This window comes from Bufo gargarizans, chromosome 1 (assembly GCF_014858855.1).
Source record: "Bufo gargarizans isolate SCDJY-AF-19 chromosome 1, ASM1485885v1, whole genome shotgun sequence".
NCBI classification, from domain to species: domain Eukaryota; kingdom Metazoa; phylum Chordata; class Amphibia; order Anura; family Bufonidae; genus Bufo; species Bufo gargarizans.
Window position 1 is genome coordinate 554,687,349 of NC_058080.1, and position 19,818 is coordinate 554,707,166.

The following is a 19,818-nucleotide window of genomic DNA, read 5'->3' on the forward strand; positions in this document are numbered from 1 at the left end:
CACTTGCACACAGGCCATATGAAAGCTGAACGCGATGTCACTGGCCTAGTGATTTAAATTAACTGGTCTATCCTGTCTAATCTATCCAGTCACATTGATGCAGAACTAAAGAGGATTATAGGGTGATCTCAAACTATTTTCCAAGATTCCTGAAAGGTGAATATACTGTACCTAGTTATGGCAGCGATACCAGAATACAAAGCCAAAGCATACACAGGCAATATTTGCTGCTCAGGAAAACCTCACAGAGTGGTAATGTCAACCACTATATGTCTGACACAGCTTTTCAAGAAAAACATAGGTAAGAAAGAACTGCTTTAACCTCTTCAGGACATAGGGTGTTGTACGCCCTTATGTCCTGGTACTTAAGGACACAGAGCATACCTGTACGCCCTGTGTATTTCTGATCAGGCACTTCGGCTAAAATGCCCGGGCCAAAAAATAAACAAAAAAAAAAAAAAAGTTGAAAAAAATAAAGTCCCCCCCCCCCAAAAAATTTAAAGTGTCAAGTAAAAATAAACAAAAACGTCATTTTCCCCAAATAAAGTTAAAATAAATTGGTAAAAAATAGGGGGGGGGGGGGTGGTATAGATATTGGGTATCGCCGCGTTCGTATCGACCGGCTCTATAAACATATCACATGACCTAACCCCTCAGATGAATACCGTAAAAAATAAAAACTGTGCTAAAGAAACCAATTTTTTGTGTCACTGTACGTCACATAAAGTACAACAGCAAGTGATCAGAAATAGGCGTTTGCTCACCAAAATAGTACCAATCTAACAGTCACCTCATCCCGCAAAAAATGAGCCCCGGCCTGAGACAATCGCCCAAAAAATAAAAAAAACTATGGCTCAGAATATGCAGACACTAAAACATCATTTTTTTTGTTTCAAAAATATTGTGTAAAACTTACATAAATAAAAAGTATACATATTAGGTATCACCGCATACGTATCAACCGGCTCTATAAAAATATCACATGGCCTAACCCCTCAGATGAACACCGTAAAAAAAAAAAAAAAAAAACCTGTGCTAAATAAACCATTTTTTGTCACCTTACATCACAAAAAGTGTAATAGCAAGCGATCAAAGAGTCACACGCACGCCAAAATAGTGCCAATAAAACAGTCATCTCCTCTCGCAAAAATCATATTCTACCAAGGTAATCACCTAAAAACTGAAAAAATATGGCTCTCAGACTATGGAAACACTAAAACATGATTATTATTTTTTGCTTCAAAAAAGAAAATCATTGTGTAAAACTTACATAAATAAAAAAAAGTATACATATTAGGTATCGCCGCATCTGTGACAACCTGGTCTATAAAAATACCACATGATCTAACCGGTCAGATGAATGTTGTAAATAACAAAAAATAAAAACGGTGCCAAAACGGCTATTTCTGGTTATCTTGCCTCACAAAAAGTGTAATATAGGGCAACCAAAAATCATTGTACCCTAAACTAGTACCAAAAAAACTTCCACCCTATCCCGTAGTTTCTAAAATGGGGTCACATTTTTGGAGTTTCTACTCTAGGGGTGCAAAATCTGCCTTCCAAAAACCGTATGGCATTCCTTTCCTTCTGCGCCCTGCCATGTGCCCGTACAGCAGTTTACGATCACATATGAGGTGTTTCTGTAAACTACAGAATCTGGGCAATAAATATTGAGTTTTGTTTGGCTGTTAACCCTCGCTTTGTTACTGGAAAAAATTGATTAAAATGGAGAATGTGCCAAAAAACTGAAATTCTGAAATTTAATCTCTATTTGCCAATAACTCTTGTGGAACACCTAAAGGGTTAACGACGTTTGTAAAATCTGTTTGGAATACCTTTAGGGGTGTTGTTTCTTAGATGGGGTACATTTATGGAGTTTCTACTCTAGGGTTGCATCAGGGGGGCTTCAAATGGGACATGGTGTAAAAAAAAAAAAACTAGTCCAGCAAAATCTGCCTTCCAAAAACCGTATGGCATTCCTTTCCTTCTGTGCCCTGCTGTGTGCCCATACAGCAGTTGACGACCACATATGGGGCGTTTCTGTAAACTACAGAATCAGGGCCATAAACCATGAGTTTTGTTTGGCTGCTAACCCTTGGTTTGTAACTGGAAAAAAAATATATTAAAATGGGAAGTCTGCCAAAAAGTGAAATTTTAAAATTGTATCTCTATTTTCCTTTAATTCTTGTGGAACACCTAAAGGGTTAACGACGTTTGTAAAAATCAGTTTTGAATACCTTGAATACCTTTCTAGAATAGTGTCATTTTTGGGCGGTTTCTATTATATAAGCCTCACAAAGTGACTTCAGACCTGAACTGGTCTCTAAAAATTGGGTTTTTTGAAAATTCCAGAAAAATTTCAAGATTTGCTTCCAAACTTCTAAGCCATGTAACATCCCCAAAATATAAAATATAATTCCCAAAATGATGCGAACATGAAGACGACATATGGGGAATGTAAAGTAATAACTATGTTTCGAGGTATTACTATGTATTATAGAAGTAGAGAAATTGAAACTTGGAAATTAGCAATTTTTTTTGGTAAATTTGGTATTTTTTTTTTATAAATAAAAATGATTTTTTTTATACTTCATTTTACCAGTGTCATGAAGTACAATATGTGACGAAAAAACAATCTCAGAACGGCCTGGATAAGTCAAAGCGTTTTAAAGTTATCACCACTTAAAGTGACACTGGTCAGATTTACAAAAAATGGCCTGCTCCTTAAGGTGAAATAAGGCTGTGTCCTTAAAGAGGACCTTTCACCGATTAGGACACTGTGAACTAAGAATACAGACATTGAGAGCGGCGCCCGGGGATCTCACTGCACTTACTATTATCCCTGGGCGCCGCTCCGTTCTCCCGCTATGCCCTCCGGTATCTCCGGTCACAAAGTTATGGTAGGCGGAGTCTGCCCTTGTTCTTCTGTAGCGCTGGCCAATCGCATTGCAGAGCTCACAGCCTGGGAGAAAATAACCTCCCAGGCTGTGAGCTCTGTGCTGCGATTGGCCAGCGCTAGTGCAGAGCAAGGGCAGACTCCGCCTACCATAATTAGTGACTGAAATCTCTGCCTACTATAACTTAGTGGCTGGAGATACCGGAGGGCATAGCGGGAGAACGGAGCGGTGCCCAGGGATAATAGTAAGTGCAATGAGATCCCCGGGCGCCGCTCTCCATGTCTGTATTCTTAGTTCACAGTGTCATAATCGGTGAAAGGTCCTCTTTAAGGAGTTAAAGGGATTCTGTCATGAGATTTGAGCCCTATAAGCTAAACATATGGCCATGTCCGTAATAATAACATGAATCCTAAACTGACTGAGCCAAGTGCGCAGGTGCCGGGCCTGGCGGATTGCGGAGGCGGCGCCGGGCACCAGACGGCGAGGGGTGCGGGCGGGCACCCTGGATTAACGTAAAACCCCTTGGATACCTTAGGTAGGTGAGTGACCGCTTATAAAAACTGTTTTTGGGGCTAATAGAGCCACAAGCAGGTTTAATAAGTGCAGTTTAGGATTCATGTTATTAGTACGGACATGGCCATAGGTTTAGCTTATAGGGCTCAAATCTCATGACAGAATCCCTTTAAAATGCATGTTGCTGAAGGAATGACATAAGAAGTTTGCTTTGTTCCTTGCTCTCAGCTTAAAGGGCTTGTATAGTTTTCTCATATTGATGACAGACTCAATATTCCTACCATACAAAATTACCCTTAAAAAAAGAACCGGTTCAAGAAAAAAAATGTAAAAATTTCACATTAAAGCGGTTGTCCGGGTTCAGAGCTGAACCCGGACATACCCTTATTTTCACCCAGCCCCCTGAGGCTAGCATCGGAGCATCTCATGCTCCAATGCACTCCCTTGCCCTGCGATAAATCGCGCAGGACACTGGCTCTTTTGTTTCTCATAACACACTGCTGGGCGGAAACTTCCACCCAGCAGTGTGTTCGGTGACGTCACCGGCTCTGATGGGAGGGCTTTAGCTCTGCCCTAGCCGTTTTACTGGCTAGGGCAGCGCTAAATCCCACCATCAGTGCCGTTAACGTCACCGGGCTTCCTGGCAGCCCCATGGAGAGCCCCGGTAAGTCGCCAAAAAATGCCTTTGCCCTGCGCGATTTAGCGCAGGGCAAAGGAGAGCACCAGAGTACGAACTGCTTCAATGCTCAAGTCAAGGGGGCTACCGGGGTGAAAATCAAGGTTGAACCTGGACAACCCCTTTAACTGGAAAGCAAAAAAAGAACACTTATCTGGTGACCTCACTGCTTCTTAGCCTCACTGGTGCATTTGGTAGTCCAAAACCTTGTGCTGCTCAAAATTGCTCACATGTTCAATGCTAGTCAAGAGCAGGGATGGACAAGCAGGAAGTGTCTTAGACTACTAACTCACACTGTGTAAAAAGTACTCTGGGAAGCAGGGCGACTATATTGGATGACAGAAGAGGAGTGGATTGGTGGATCTGCAGATAAAAAGATGGGCACTATCTAAGAGTTCTGAGCAACAAGGCGGTGTCCAAAAAATACTTACAATACCGCAACGGCAAACACATAAATAGCTGTCACAGTGCTCCCTACCAAATCACATAGCAAGAAAATGGCAAAATAGCTAATATTTTTCACAAATGTATACACTGCCACACACTTCCCTGCTTTCTGAAGCTCACTTGTCATCTTTGCCGTACAGATTTGGAAAGGATGAACAGTCATCCCATTCTAATTTCAAACATTAAAAAGGAGGTATTCCCCATTATCTGCATTTATTACCTATTCACAGCAAAGGGGATAACTGTATGATCACTAACGGTCCAACACTGATCATAATAGGGCGCCCAGAGTCTGAACACCACTCCACTCATTGCTATGAGAATGATGAGTAAAAGACTATGGGGCAGATTTATCATTAGCTCAAGTCAGAATAATAGAGTGAAAAAGTCGCAAATTTTGGTGCAATCACTAAAACTGCACAAAAATTTGCGACTTTTTTCTGCTCTGCACTATGCTCGCCAGTTTTCTGAAAGTGGGCGTGTTTTCTTATGTAAATTAATCTCTAGACAGATTTACTATTGCGACTATTTAAAAAGTCGCAAAAAAATGCGCAATTTCACTCCAGTGAGGACCATGCTTATCTTATGAGACCTTTTAATAGAACGTGCGACTTTTTCGTAAAGACGTGCGACTTTTTCGTAAAGACGTGCGACTTTTTCGTAAAGACGTGCGACTTTTTCGTAAAGACGTGCGACTTTTTCGTAAAGACGTGCGACTTTTTCGTAAAGCTACTTACAGACGGATAAACTGATACCGTCAAACCACATTTATTACAGTCTTAAAGGGCCGATCATAAATCTGACTTGGCTAAAACTGACTTTAGCCATATGTGAAAGTGGAGTGAGCTGTCAGAGTCATGATAAATCTGGCCCATAGTCTCTAAGAAGTTAAAGGAGCAGTAGTTGCACATGTGCACCACCGCTACATTCATATAGAGGACCTGGGGAACTCCATTCTTGTGATCAATGGGGTCTCAGCAGCTCAAACCACGAGAGATCATCCATTAATCACTATCCTGTGGAGAAGTGACAAAGGTTGTTAATGGGAAAACCCCTTTAATAACAACTGGAGTCCAAGATAAGGTTCCTCTGTTATTTCTGTACTCCATTTTTATTCCTGGAGGCTGCATTAGTCTATTCATCTGACACTTGACTCGTGGTGCATAAAAAAAAAAAAAAAAAAAAAAAAACATATGTAAAACCAATTGGAAGTCATTTAAATCAGCCATCTCTTCCGGCACTGATGAGGTTGAGCACAAAGGATCACCGATTCCTAGATATATGATTGATACAGTCTGAAGGAGAATCAGATTAAACCTTTACAAATATAATAGACCAACCTCTGAATTAAAGGTACTCTCCTCCGTTCTTCCCATCTCCATTTCCAATGGATTCCTTAGTGTCTGCAGGAAAAGAGCAGCTTTCCTTTTGCGTTCTGCTTGCAGTTGTTTCTCTTTCGATTCTTTGGCTGCCTGTGCCAGTTTTTCCCTAGCAGCTGCTGCCAGTCTGTCCTCTAGTTTTTGCTTTGCTGAAAGAACAAACATGTAGGTCTTAGCAGCAATATTTTTCAACTATCAAGTGTAGAACTATTCGAATACTTCACATCAGCAAGCCGGTTTTGCTTCAGTAGTTTCTCCAAAATCATGAGGCCCTCACAGCATAAGTTGGAAGATGAAAAACACATCAGCTACAAGTGCTTTCCACTAAACATAGGAGGGTAACAACAGTAACCATATGCTACAAAGAAAAACAAACTAAAAATTATATAAAAGATTCAATGTAAACTCCTGCAGAAAATGCATAAACACTAAATGCTATACACACTTTGGGGGCATTTTTAAAAATAATTACTGCATTCAACTTATCTTGGTGCTAAAAATCATTTTTCCCAATTGGTCTTTATTGAAAATTTGAGCAATGCAGACTGTTATGCCATAGCTGTTCTGATGCCTCGATGCGCAGCTTTTACCTCTTCAGCATATTAACACTAATTTAAGCTAAATTATCAGTTTCTTCATCATTTAGCTTAAAGGGGTTGTCCTTTTTCAAGCTGAAACCAGGCAGCACATGCTATAGTCTGCAGTAAAGCATAGATTGTGACTTACCCGGCCTATCCTGCACTATCGCTGCAGTGGTCACATTACATCAACATGTGACAGCGGCAGACAAACATTGGCCTCTTCAGTGCACTGCTGAGGCCAGTGATTGGCTGTAGTGGTCACACATTGTCGACGTGATGTCACCGCTGTAGCTGGGTAAACAGAGCCCTGCCGGGAGAACCAGGGTGGCAGCACCGGATCTCTCGGGTAAGGCTGAATTCACACTTAATTTATTTGGTCAGTTATTGTGAGACAAAACTAGGTGCGGGTCAAAAACAAATAACAGGTGCAGATCTTTTCGTTATACCTTATCTCTGAGAAGTCTTCACTACTGGTTTTGGCTCACAATAACTGATCAAATAAATGAAGTGTGAACTCAGGCTAAGTAACAATCTTTTCTTTACTGCAGGCAGATAACATGTGCTGTCTGGGTTGAGCCTGAAACTGGACAATCCCTTTAAATATTAGCTGCCACCCATGCTTGCCAGATCTGTAGAGGGAAGCATACTTATCTGCACCCTGACCGCAACGATGACGTATCCTAGAGGCGGCACATCAATGTGTCACCTACCACGTAAAGGGGTTGTCCAGGTTCAGAGCTGAACCCGGACATATACCCTTCACCCAAGCTGCCCCTCTGAGATTTCATGTTCCAATGCACTCCCTTGCCCTGCACTGTATTGCGCAGGACAAGAGCTTTTTAATTAGATCTGGTGACATACGGATCTCTGCTAAGGGGAAGTGTAGTGCCCTAGAGCAGAGCGTACTTGGACATTTGCCTATTTCCCTTATGCAAAGTTAAAACTTCTATATTATTTCTCTTGAAAGGGGTAACTTATACTGTTTATTACTGTGTTACTGCATTTTATATATATGCTGTGATATATATCCTGTTCATTATCACTGTATTCACATGGCTCTGTGGAAAAGGTTAATGAATACTGAGACACTGTCAGTGCTTTGATTGAGAAGCTAGTAATTTTCCACAGCTGCCAGAGGGTTTAAAGAAGACCATGTTTGAGGAAAAACCCAGACTTGTTTACCACCATGTTTTGGAGGGAAAACCCCAGACTACTTTACCACCAAAAAGCAGACAAGCCTGACCTTTTAAATGTCTGGTTTTAGCAATGTTGTCATGTCTGGAAACTTGTTTTTGTCTGGAAAACCTACTGTGTCATTGCCACTGAGTATCACTGATGCTCTACTGCAAGTCTATACCAGACAGGAGCTGAAACAATGTATCTGTTTGTGCCGAGTTTCTCCACTCTACCCCTCCCACTAGAAGGTTCTAGTCTAGCAAAAGGAGATTTTTGTGAAACTCACCTGTAAAATCTTTTTCTCGTCTTTTCCATTGGGGGACACAGACCATGGGTATAGCTTAGAGGTATTACTAGGAGGGACACTATGCAAAAACGAAGCTCCTCCTCCTCGGGCTATACCCCCAGACACCTCCAGGAGGACTTCAGTCGTTGCAAAAGCAGTAGGAGAAGGAGAACTGAAAAAAACCACAATGGAAACCAACATGCCAACTAAACAAAAAAAGCGGGCGGGAGCTGTGTCCCCCAATGGAAAAGACGAGAAAAAGATTTTACAGGTGAGTTTCACAAAAATCTCCTTTTCTCGTACATTCCATTGGGGGACACAGACCATGGGACGTCCAAAAGCAGTCCATGGGGTGGGAAAAACCAACACCGCCAGGAGAAAGAACGTCCAACCGTTAAACGGGCACCACGGCCTGCAATACCCTGCGCCCGAGGACAGCATCAGCCGAAGCCAGCGAGTGCAACTGATAAAACTTAGTGAACGTATGCAAGGACGACCAAGTGGCAGCCTTACACAACTGGGAGGCGGAGGCGCGATTGCGTCTGGCCCAGGAAGCTCCCACAGCCCTTGTGGAGTGAGCGGTAATCCGCGACGGGGGAACCTGACCACGAGCGCGATAGGCCGCAGCAATAGCGGAACGGATCCACCGCGCCACAGTAACCTTGGAAGCCGCCAGACCCTTACGAGACCCCTCGGGAACCACAAAGAGGGAGTCCGAACGACGAAAGGAGGCGGTGGCCCCCAGATACATCTTCAGGGCCCTGACGACGTCCAGGGAGTGGAGAGCACGTTCCTTGGGGTTCGCCGGAGAAGGACAAAAGGAGGGCAGGACAAGATCCTCGTTAAGGTGGAACGGGGAAACCACCTTGGGCAAAAAAGAAGGAACCGGCCGTAGCACCACCTTATCCTGGTGGAAGACCAGAAAAGGCTCCCTACAGGAAAGCGCGGCCAGCTCCGAAACCCTCCTGATGGAGGTAATGGCCACCAGAAAAACCACCTTCCAGGTGAGGAAGACTAGGGAGACCTCCCTCAGAGGCTCAAAAGGCGCATCCTGAAGGGCGCGCAGGACCAGGTTAAGATCCCAGGGGGGTAAGGGAGGAACATACGGAGGAACCGAATGCGCCACCCCCTGCAGGAAGGTTCTCACCGGCCCCAAAAAGGCAATAGACCGTTGAAAAAAGACCGCCAAGGCCGAAACCTGACCCTTCAAAGAACTGAGCGACAGCCCCACCTCAACGCCGGACTGTAGAAAGGCCAGCACCACCGGAACAGAGAAACGAAGCGGCGGAAAACCCGACTTCTCACAAAAGGTTAGATAGGCCCTCCAGGTGCGATAATAGATCCGCGAAGAAGCCGGCTTCCGAGCTCTGATCATGGTTCTCACCACTGCATCAGAGAAGTCTCTCTTCCTCAGAATGTAGGTCTCAATAGCCACGCCGTTAAACGCAACTGACGTGAATTCTGGTGGAAGAGCGGTCCCTGAGATAGAAGATCCTCTCTGTCGGGAAGAGGCCACGGAACGTCCGCTAACATTCGGACGACGTTGGAGAACCAGGCGCGGCGAGGCCAATCCGGAGCGATAAGAATGGTTAGTATCCCCTCCGCCTCGATCTTGCGCAGCACCTTCGGCAACAGAGGAAGTGGAGGGAAGACATAGAGGAGGTCGAATTGCTGCCAAGGAGACACCAGCGCATCCACTCCGCACGCCCTTGGGTCCCGAGCGCGGGCCAGGAACACCGGCACCTTGTTGTTTAGCCGGGACGCCATTAAATCCACGTCCGGACGGCCCCATCGGCGGCAGATGTCCTCGAACACCTCCGGATGTAGGGACCACTCTCCCGGATCCACCTTGGTGCGGCTCAGAAAATCTGCCGTCCAGTTGTCGACGCCCGGAATGTACACCGCCGACAACACTGGAACATGAGACTCCGCCCATAGGAGGATCCTCGCCACCTCCTGCATCACTGCCCGACTGCGCGTTCCGCCCTGATGATTGACGTAGGCCACAGCCGTGGCATTGTCCGACTGAACACGCACCGGCCGAGCCGCAAGGAGGTAAGTCCAGTGGGAGAGGGAGTTGAAGATCGCCCTTAGTTCCAAAACGTTTATCGGAAGACGGGATTCCTCCGTCGACCAGACCCCCTGAACTGTGAGGTTCCGGAGAACGCCTCCCCAACCGATGAGGCTGGCATCGGTGGTGACTATCGTCCAGGAGAACGGAAGGAAGGACCTCCCTGATGAGAGATTCGGGGAGGCCTGCCACCAGGGGAGAGACAACCGAACGTGCCGGGACAAGCGGACGGGAGCGTCCAGACCACGAGAGGTCTTGTCCCATAGGGCAAGAATCCACTGTTGTAACGGTCGAGTGTGGAACTGGGCATACGGAATCGCCTCGAAGGAGGCGACCATAAGGCCCAGAACCCGCATGCACTCCCGAATGGTGAGACGAGGAGCTTGTAGAAGGAGCGACACCGCCCTCCGAATCTGAGAGGACTTGGAATCCGGAAGAAACACCCGAGAACTCGAGGTGTCCAAAATCATCCCCAGGAAGGAGAGTCTCTGGGAAGGGTGCAGAGAGGATTTTGGTAGATTGATCAACCACCCGAACCGTTCTAGAGATTGAACGGTAATTCGGACGCTGTCCTCGGCCTGTGGAAGAGACGGGGCCTTTATCAAGATGTCGTCCAGGTAGGGCAACAACGAGATGCCCCTGGTGCGAAGAAGCGCCATGAGAGGCGCCAAAACCTTGGTGAAAACGCGAGGGGCGGTCGCCAACCCGAAAGGCAGGGCGACGAACTGGTAATGACGACCCCAGATGGCAAAACGCAGAAAGCGATGGTGAGACTTCGCAATCGGGACGTGTAAGTAGGCGTCTTGAATGTCCACAGACGCGAGAAACTCCCCCGGAAGCAGAGAAGCAATAACGGAGCGAAGGGACTCCATGCGAAACTTCCGCACCCTTAGAAACTTGTTCAGAAGCTTCAGATCCAGTATCGGGCGCACCGACCCCTCCTTCTTCGGAACGACGAACAGGTTTGAGTAAAAACCTGTTCCCTGTTCCTCCGGGGGAACGGGAAAAATGACACCCCGGTCCAGAAGAGAGGAGACCGCCAAAAGGAGGTCCGAGGCCCTGGCTGGATCCCCCGGAACGCGAGACGGGAAAAAGCGTTCCGGCGGGCTGGACGCGAACTCCAATTTGTAACCGGACGTCACAATCTCCAGAGCCCAGGCGTCCTGAATGTGAGCCCTCCAGACCTGCTGAAAGGAGAGCAAACGGCCCCCCACCACGAGGGGTGGGGGCACCCCTTCATGCGGAGGGCTGCTTGGGAGCAGGGGGACGGGTTGACTGTGCCCGTGGTCGCCAAGAGGGCTGGGGTTTGAAGAAAGGCTTCTTGCGGGATTCCTGGGATCCCCCAGCCGACGAGGACGAAGACGTCCTGGCTGTGGAGAAGCGACGAAAGGACTGGCCCCGGAACCCTGAAGCCCGAGATCGAAAGGGCCGTTTGGATCTGGGTTGAGGCAGATGAGTACTCTTGCCCCCCGTTGCGGCAGAAATGAATTCGTCCAACTGGGCTCCAAAGAGTCTAGATCCTTCAAAGGGAAGGTTAGCGAGGGAACGCTTGGAAGAAGCATCAGCATCCCACACCTTCAACCAAACCTCTCTACGCTGAATGACCGAGAGGGCCGAAATACGGGCAAATAGGGAACCGATATCCATTGAAGCCTCACAGAGATATTTAGAAGCCTGAGACATTTGGAGAATAAATTCCAAAGTGTCTGCAGGGGCGCCCTGTTCCGTCAGATCCTGGTGGTGGCGCCGCAACCACGCCGTAAGGGCTCTGGCAACCCAAGCCGACGCAAAAGACGGTCGCAGGGAAGTGCCCGCCAGAGAGAAGATGGACTTGGAAAGTGAATCCAGGCGTCTGTCCACCGCATCCTGCAGGGAGGAACCGTCTAGGACAGGAAGGGCCGTGTTCTTGGCCAACCTGGCCACCGGAGGATCTACCTTAGGGGAAGAAGTCCACTTTTCCACCGAGTCAGAGGGGAAAGGGTAAAGCGTATCCATGCGCTTGGTGGCCGAAAATTTTTGATTGGGTCGGTCCCAAGCCTTTGATATGACCGCTGTGAATTCCTCATGAACGGGGAACACCGCGGATTCGGGCCTTTTGGGCGGAAAGAGGGAGAACTCCCGACTAGTGGAGGGAGTGGAATCTCCGTGGATATTAAAAGTGTCACGGACAGCCTCCACCAATTCGGATACCATGGTGGAAAGCTTAGGCAGGGGTTCCCGCTCCGTGGCCTCGTCCGATCCGGACAATTCCCCTTCGGATTTGCGCTCCCCACGAGAGGGAGAGTCAACCGGACATGCCTCAAGGCGTGGGGGAGAAGCGGAGTCATCCGATGAGGAATGCTGCCGCTCACGCTGCCTCTTAGACGTCAGACGCCCCCTGTGAGAATCACTGAGAGGAGAAGGAGCGGTGGACGCCACTGGAGTAGTAGCTGCCATACGCTCCATGAAGGACATGGCTGCCTTGGCAACTAGGGCCAGATCCGCTGCCGCACTAGACATGGCGGAAGCCCAGGCGGGTACCGCCGGTTCCGCAGGGGCAGAGGGAGGACTGGGCTGAGCAGGAGAAGGAGGCTGATCCTGTCCAGGAGCAGGGCACGAGTCACAGGTGCCAGAGGTAGAAAAAGGCATAAGGCACACCTTGCATGACCCCAAAAGAGCCTGAGAGGAGGCCTTGGCAGATTTAAGTGCCCCAGGCTTTGGCATGATGGAACCCCACAGTAAAAGATCTCCTACCAGTTGCTGCAAAGATCAGGAGCAGAGCAAGCTGTTCTCCTACCACCCAGGCAACGCTAGCAGAAGTCTCCGGTGTAGAGAGATGAGGAGCTGCACGGCCGTGAGCAAACAGAGTCTCCGGTGTAAGGAGAGTCAGAGCGGCATGCCGAGGCTCCGCCCCCCCGAACGCGTCACTATGGCGCGAAAAAAGCGCGCGAAACAAGCGCGCGCGAAAATAAGCGCGCGCGCGAAAATATGCGCGAAAATAAGCGCGCGCGCAAAAATATGCGCGCGCGCGATTTAAACAAACACGTGGTGCAGCAGGGGTTAACGCGGCCATGGAGGAGCGGTCTGCCGGCGGGCGCTGAGAGAGCGCAGCAGCCAAGGCCCGACGAGAGAAGCTGAAGCCCACAGTTTAAGGGGGAAGAGTGCCAGTACTCCAGTTCAGGATCCTTCTTCAAGCTCACCCAGGTAGCCACAGACAAACAGACACAGAGGGAGGGGGAGGGACTGGGCAATACTTATCTGCTCAGCATGCTCCCTCGATGTCCAGACCAGCAGGGATGCGCCTCTTCAGACTTCTGACTCCAATCCAGGAGAACAGTGCTCTGGAGGAGGGTAGGCAGCAGGCGTCCCAGCAGCTGGTGGGATGCCAGAGCTGACATGTTGAGCCTGGATCCACTTTTCTTCTGTGGGGGGATGGGAGGTAGCCAGGACACGTCGAAAGACGGTGGCAGACACTCCACGGGGGCCAGGAAAGCGCAATGCTGACCTGCGTCCCCATCTGAAAACAGAAAAAAAAATAACAAACAGGAGAAGAGTAAGCGTCACCTCCTTGGACAGACACTAAGCAAAGACTGAAGTCCTCCTGGAGGTGTCTGGGGGTATAGCCCGAGGAGGAGGAGCTTCGTTTTTGCATAGTGTCCCTCCTAGTAATACCTCTAAGCTATACCCATGGTCTGTGTCCCCCAATGGAATGTACGAGAAAAACTGTTTATATAAACAGAGCAATCAGAGCCCCTAGTGTGCTGCAGTTAGGGACCAGTGCTTGGAAGAGGAGACTGACAGACTACTGAGTGACCAGAAGAAGACGCTGAGACAGGGATACACTGCCACAGACCCTGGATCACCAGCTTTGGACCAGGGTACCAGCTCTCTGGAGAAAGGGGGACAGCTAGCTCAGGCCTTTTCTCAGCATCAAACCCTTCTTCTGCCAGAGAGGACACTAGAGAAGCAAGCCCAATGCCTTGCCTGTATTGTTTTATACCTGAATTCCTCTAGTAAAGAAGCACCCTGGTTTACTGCAGACCCCGACTCTCTAGATTTATTTCACATTGGGTTGCACCACGCCTTACCATCCCTTCCGGAGAGCAGCAACATGTGGTGATACCTCTACAGTGTCTGGGGGACTCAGCGTCGCATTAGAGCCACCCTAAACCCGGCCACTGCAGAGGTTTCCACCTAGCAGTGTTCTCGGTGACGTCAATAACACTAATAGGCGGGCTTTAGCACTGCCCTAGCCTGTAAAACGCCTAGAACAGCGATAAAGCCTGCCCATTGGTGCCAGTGATGTCCCCGCCAACAATGCTAGGCAGAAGCCTCCGCCTAGTAGTGTAAGTATGTATACAAAAAAAGCCCTTGCAAGAGATGGCATAGGAACATAAAATGCTAATCTCAGAGTGGCTGTCAGAATGAAGGGGATACGTCCAAGTTTAGCTCTGAACTCGAACAACCCCTTTAAGTATGGTTCCCTCCACAGGACCAGCAGAGAGAACCAAAATTTGTTAAAAAGCTGGAGAACTTCTTTAAGGAGAACTTCTTTAAATAAAGATGACGTTGCTAGAATCAACTGTTGTCCAAATGAGTAGTATTTGGCCAACATCTATCTTAACAGTATGGTCACCTTAGAGACCCGTGCAGCGCTTAGAATAGGCTGCAGACTAGGGTATGGTAGGTAGTGACCTCCATAAAAAGGAGTATTGACAGTCATTAATGGGTGTATAAAAAAAAAAATAATATATATATATATATATATATATATATATATATATATAACCATAGCTTTTAAAAGGGAATATGAAACAGTATCACCTGACTCAAGAAGGAGTCACAAGATTGTTCGGGCGATACGCGTTCTCTCACTCACCAGCAGGTTTATGTAGGTTTGACTCTCCAATTTAGACCTCATTATGGTCCGTTTGCATTTCTAGTGGTCTCATCTCATTTTATATTTGCTACATGTGTTGTATTGGATTTTTATATGCTGGTTTATAGTGTATATGCCCATCTGTGGCAACCCAGTGGACCTGCATGTGTCGGTTACATATATATTATATTGCATACCGCACTTTGTTCTAATTGTATACAATTTTTAATGTGTATTTGTTGGGTGTATTTGTTGGTGTGTCTAATAAACTTTATATATATTTTTATATTGACTTATTGTCGGATGTGCATATATGGGGTGGTTCTTGTGACTCCTTCTTGAGTCAGGTGATACTGTTTCATGCTCTTTTCACCACCCTTTGCACTCCACGTATTATTTGGTGTGCCCCCTGTTTTCTCAATCCATTTTAAAGGGAATATATTGCCCCCTGACGGCAGCCACAGAAAACCTGATGAAAAAGTTTGGTTACTTTCTTGACCCGACTCTGTTAGTTGTTTAACTAAAATTTGCAAAGAACAGCACCACCCCGACACTGGAGCCCGCTCAATACAGTACACATGCCGGGTAGTCACAACTCTCCCTGCAGATAACTGATACTCCTAATGCAAATCAGGGGTGAGGGTGAGGGCAGCCAAGAGCCAAGAATACGAGGTCACTTTGGTGCATGCTCTGCATCAAGTGGACTCCCGATCTGCCTATGCTGGAGCTTTTCAATACAGCTTTTGGCAAAATGGTTGGGGTCAATTCAAGAAAGTGACCCAGTGTTCTACAGGTATCTGACACCAGTGTTCACTGTTCACAACGGTGAAAAAATACGTAACTGGTAGTTGTGCGCAAAACTATATCACTGAAGATAATGCAGCTAGGAAGAAACTGTGTGTACAGAGCATGTGACGAAATATGCAAACATCAACATGAGCCTCATTTTAGTGCCCCCTGGAGCACCCCAAGCCGCCGGACATACTTCATCGGATGAGTATAGCGTTGTTCATCTTTATACATGTTGATGTTTGCATATTTCCATGCTCTGTACACACAGTTTCTTCCTAGCTGCATTATCTTTGTGCAACTCTCTGTATGTCTGACAGCTGGATACCGTTCTGTGGGTGCTCCAGCATTTTGGTTTATTTTGTTTTCTATTTTGATTGTCAAAATGTATTCGCTGCGGAGGGGCAGCGTCTGACTTGTTTTCTGGTTGTCTCCTAACGAACCTTATCCATAAGGGGAAACGCGTTGAGACGAGAACCATTTATTTAGACAATCATCTTGTATTTTTTGAATTATATTGAATGACCAGGACATCCATAAGTTCCATATGTGTTGTAAGGGTGCTTTAAGGACAGACAGGTAGGTTTAGGTACGGGGACAGAGTGCTCCCACCATCTGGGTGCATCTCTGGGCAGAGAATAGGTAAGGGATACCCTAGGGATATACTAGGGACCCCTATGGCCTTGCCCCCACTCCATCACCGTTATACATCTATTGGTCCTGAATTAAGCCCCTTATTGTTTGTCTGTCTGTTTGTATATTAGTCCCCGTGTGAGGGGCTCATTGTGATTTTTTAGTATTTTCATATTAAAAGTTATATTTTAGGTAGTTGACTTCAGTGATAAAAACCAGTTTACACTGACCTCAGGTAGGCCAGCAAAATCTAGTGACACATTCCCTGTAAAGGCTATGGACATATTTGGGGATTTTTCTTTCTCAAATGCAAGTAAAACCATTGCTGTAATATGTTTTCTCGTACAGTTTTTTTCTCGTACATTGCAGGCTGCTCCGTCCTGTTCAAAGTGAAATCCATTCAGCTCTGTCTACAGCACTTATTTCTACTCTCCTGATTGAAAATCAGGACAGCAGAGAAAAGGGCTACAGATCAATCAGTCAGCGAGTCCGTCTGATGGACTTCACACTGAACAGGACTCAGTCTGCAAAGCATGAGAATACATGCAGACTGCAGAAGACAAAAACAAACATTTTACTGAAACCAAATTCGAAACAATTATCCTCCACTAAAATGACATTCATTTCAGAAAAAAATCTAATAAAAATCAAAAGGGGCCTTTAAATAATGAAAGCGAAAAGCCTACAGACATGTGGATCTGCTACAAAAAATTGTTTCGAACCAGGAGCTGGTTTGTATTAGTCTTGGACATCAGAGGATGTATTATGTATTACAGGTAGTTTGGACACATGCTCATTTACATTCAAACAGAATTTTTTTTCCCCCCTTTTTTTTTATATTTTTTATAATAAAGGAAGATGAGGAATAAGTATTCAACTAATCGAACTAATGACAATTTTCATCTAAGCTACGTGAGAGAAATGTAACAGCACAAATATTTGAGAGAATGCCACACTTGAATACAAATCAACCTTCATTTGGAACAACAAGTCCTGACATGCCACATACTAATTCAAATTTGAGATTCAAGCGCTTCCACTTTTGCCAATCAGGGTGCAGAATCTGATTGGGCTTGTAAAGACAAGGGGGGGAGGGGGGGGGGGGGGGGGGAGAATACTATACACTGCATACATGCATTGCTTGTCACCGCAATAGACCATCTGAAAGTTGTCCTCAGTCGTTCTTTACGAAAAGTTGGCATACTTGTAAACACACCACAGTAAGTGAATTTCACATATATGATTTGCTGGCCTTGACGTCTACTGAATTTATTGTTACTCAACATGTCTTACACATAGCAAGAGTCCGTATAGAGACACAGTAAGACCCGTGAATGTGTGACTACTGCTCCATTCACACAGGAGACTCGGGACCCCATTCACACAATAGCTGTGGTCAGAATGGTTGGATCCCAGCGATCTTGCATTAATCCCCCATCTTGTTTTTAATGCTCATGAAGACAGGACTCTAAAGGGTAGCCTGGCTTGATATTATATTCTTTTAGGTTAGGGCTACACAGCGACTGCGTAATCCTGCCTATGATGATGATAAAAAGTGATCTGAACAGAGCAACATGTGTTACCAAGTATTAGGCTTAGTGGCCAGTGAGAAAATAGCTTTTTTATTTATTTAGTTTTTAACAGACAGGAATATGTAAAAATCAAAAATGTTAACAAGATAATGTATCGTAAAATTAAAAATATTTAACCCCTTTCAGCCACGTTGACAAACTGTTACATCAATGTGGCTGAGGTATGGAGCAGGCTGCTGCCTGCTCCATACCTCATTCCCCTCCCAAAGAAATTGAATAACATTGGTCAAAAAGTCAAAATGCTATCAATAAAAAAAACAGTTTGTTCGGCAAAAAACAAGCCCTTATACAGCTCTGTAGACTAAAATATAAAAGTCAGAAAACAGCAAAGCAAAAGGTTTATTTTTTCTAAATTAATAAAAGAAATAAAACAAGCTTGGTATAACCATATTCGCATTGAGCCGCAGAATAAGGACATAGTGTCATTTCCCCCCCCCCCCCCCCCCATTTTCCAATAACAGACATAGTAAATTAAATGATGCCCTTCAAAAAAACAACTCATCCAGCAAAAAATAAGTACTCATGGTTATATGAGCTGAAAATTAAAGAAGTTATGGCTATTGGAACATTGGGAGGAAAACATGAAAAGGCAAAACAAAAACTTGGGCCACAATTTCTGATGACACATTACCTTTAATATATGAAAAGCAAAGCTTAAAAAGGTATCATGTGTTAGTTATCTCCTCTAGAGTCGAGCAACAGAAGTCTATAAGGCTTTAGATAAGATGAATATGATGTGATAAAACCTATTCCAAAAAAGGAAAAACATATGTGTACCTTGCTTAGCTTCCAGTTCCTCTGGAGTTAACTGTGGTCTCTTCTCTTCTACTGCAGCGTTCCCGGCACTAACTAATTGGTTGCTATTTGAATAGCTACTGGTCTTGCTTTGCTGGCCTTCTTTGCTTTCTCCATCCTCCTCTTCCTCGCTGTCATCATCTAATTTTACTCTGTTTTTCTCAAGCGGCAGAAGGTCGGTTTCTTTCACCTTTATTGCAAAACTTATTGGAGCAAAGGAAACTAAAAATATAATGAAAAGATCATCAAGATGAGCGTTCATGAACTAAACAAATCACATTTCACAACATATTATCATATGGAGTGAAAATGCAGTAAAAATTTAAAAATAAAAAGATGATCCAAAACAAGGATGTTGTCATCCACTCAAAAGTTTAGACCTACAGTTTGCTGCAGATTAGAGCTCCAGAAGACAATGGAGATGGTAAAAAGTGCAGCAAGGATACCTTCCATTGGCTACATATTTAGACTTAGCAACTAAGGCTACTTTCACACTAGCGGCAGCCTTCTCCGGCAGGCCCGCTCTGGCCCCATTGACTATAATGGGGGCTGGCCGGAGTTCCGACGGCAGCATGGCAAACATGCAGAGAGGTGGCCGGAATAGAACTACGACATGTCGTAGTTTTATTCTGGCCACCTCGCAACATGTTTGCTGTGCTGCTGCTCGAACTCCAATAGGGCCGGAGCGGGCCTCGGCGGCAAGTGTGCACTAGCGGCAGCACGGATCCGGCAGGAGAAGGCCGCTAGTGTGAAACTCGCTTACGGGTATGGCTACGGCTACACAACAACATTTGTCGCAGCAATGGCACACAATGGTGTCACACTGCGACATGTTGAGACACAGAGACAGATGTACAACATGACTTTCTGACAGCATGTAGACACTACTATCATACTATATACTATGTTATTATTAAGCTCCATGTATAACAGTATGCAGTAAGCTCCTTCACACCCTCTAGTGGTGGTTGCAGGTAGCCAGAAAACAGAGCACAACTTTGGGTCAGAGAAGGAGACTGCTACCGATTTCAGTAAAATGACAGGTAAATTCAAGTAAGTGACCCAGTGTTTTTTTTTAAATCAGGGTCTCTGTCACCAGTGTAAACTTCCCACAGACCGTGCAAC

At 45.9% G+C, this 19,818-nt stretch overlaps 1 protein-coding gene across 1 annotated transcript in view; it reads right to left on the bottom strand.

Annotated features, from left to right (window-relative positions):
- LOC122924490 (splicing factor SWAP) overlaps positions 1-19,818 on the bottom strand; it is a 181,604-nt gene that overhangs the window by 66,628 nt on the left and 95,158 nt on the right. The window contains exons 12-13 of the mRNA XM_044275621.1: positions 18,676-18,915; positions 5,874-6,061 (exon numbers count right to left, since the gene is read on the bottom strand). Coding sequence (XP_044131556.1) covers positions 5,874-6,061; positions 18,676-18,915 — 428 coding nt within the window. The remainder of the gene's footprint in view (positions 1-5,873; positions 6,062-18,675; positions 18,916-19,818) is intronic.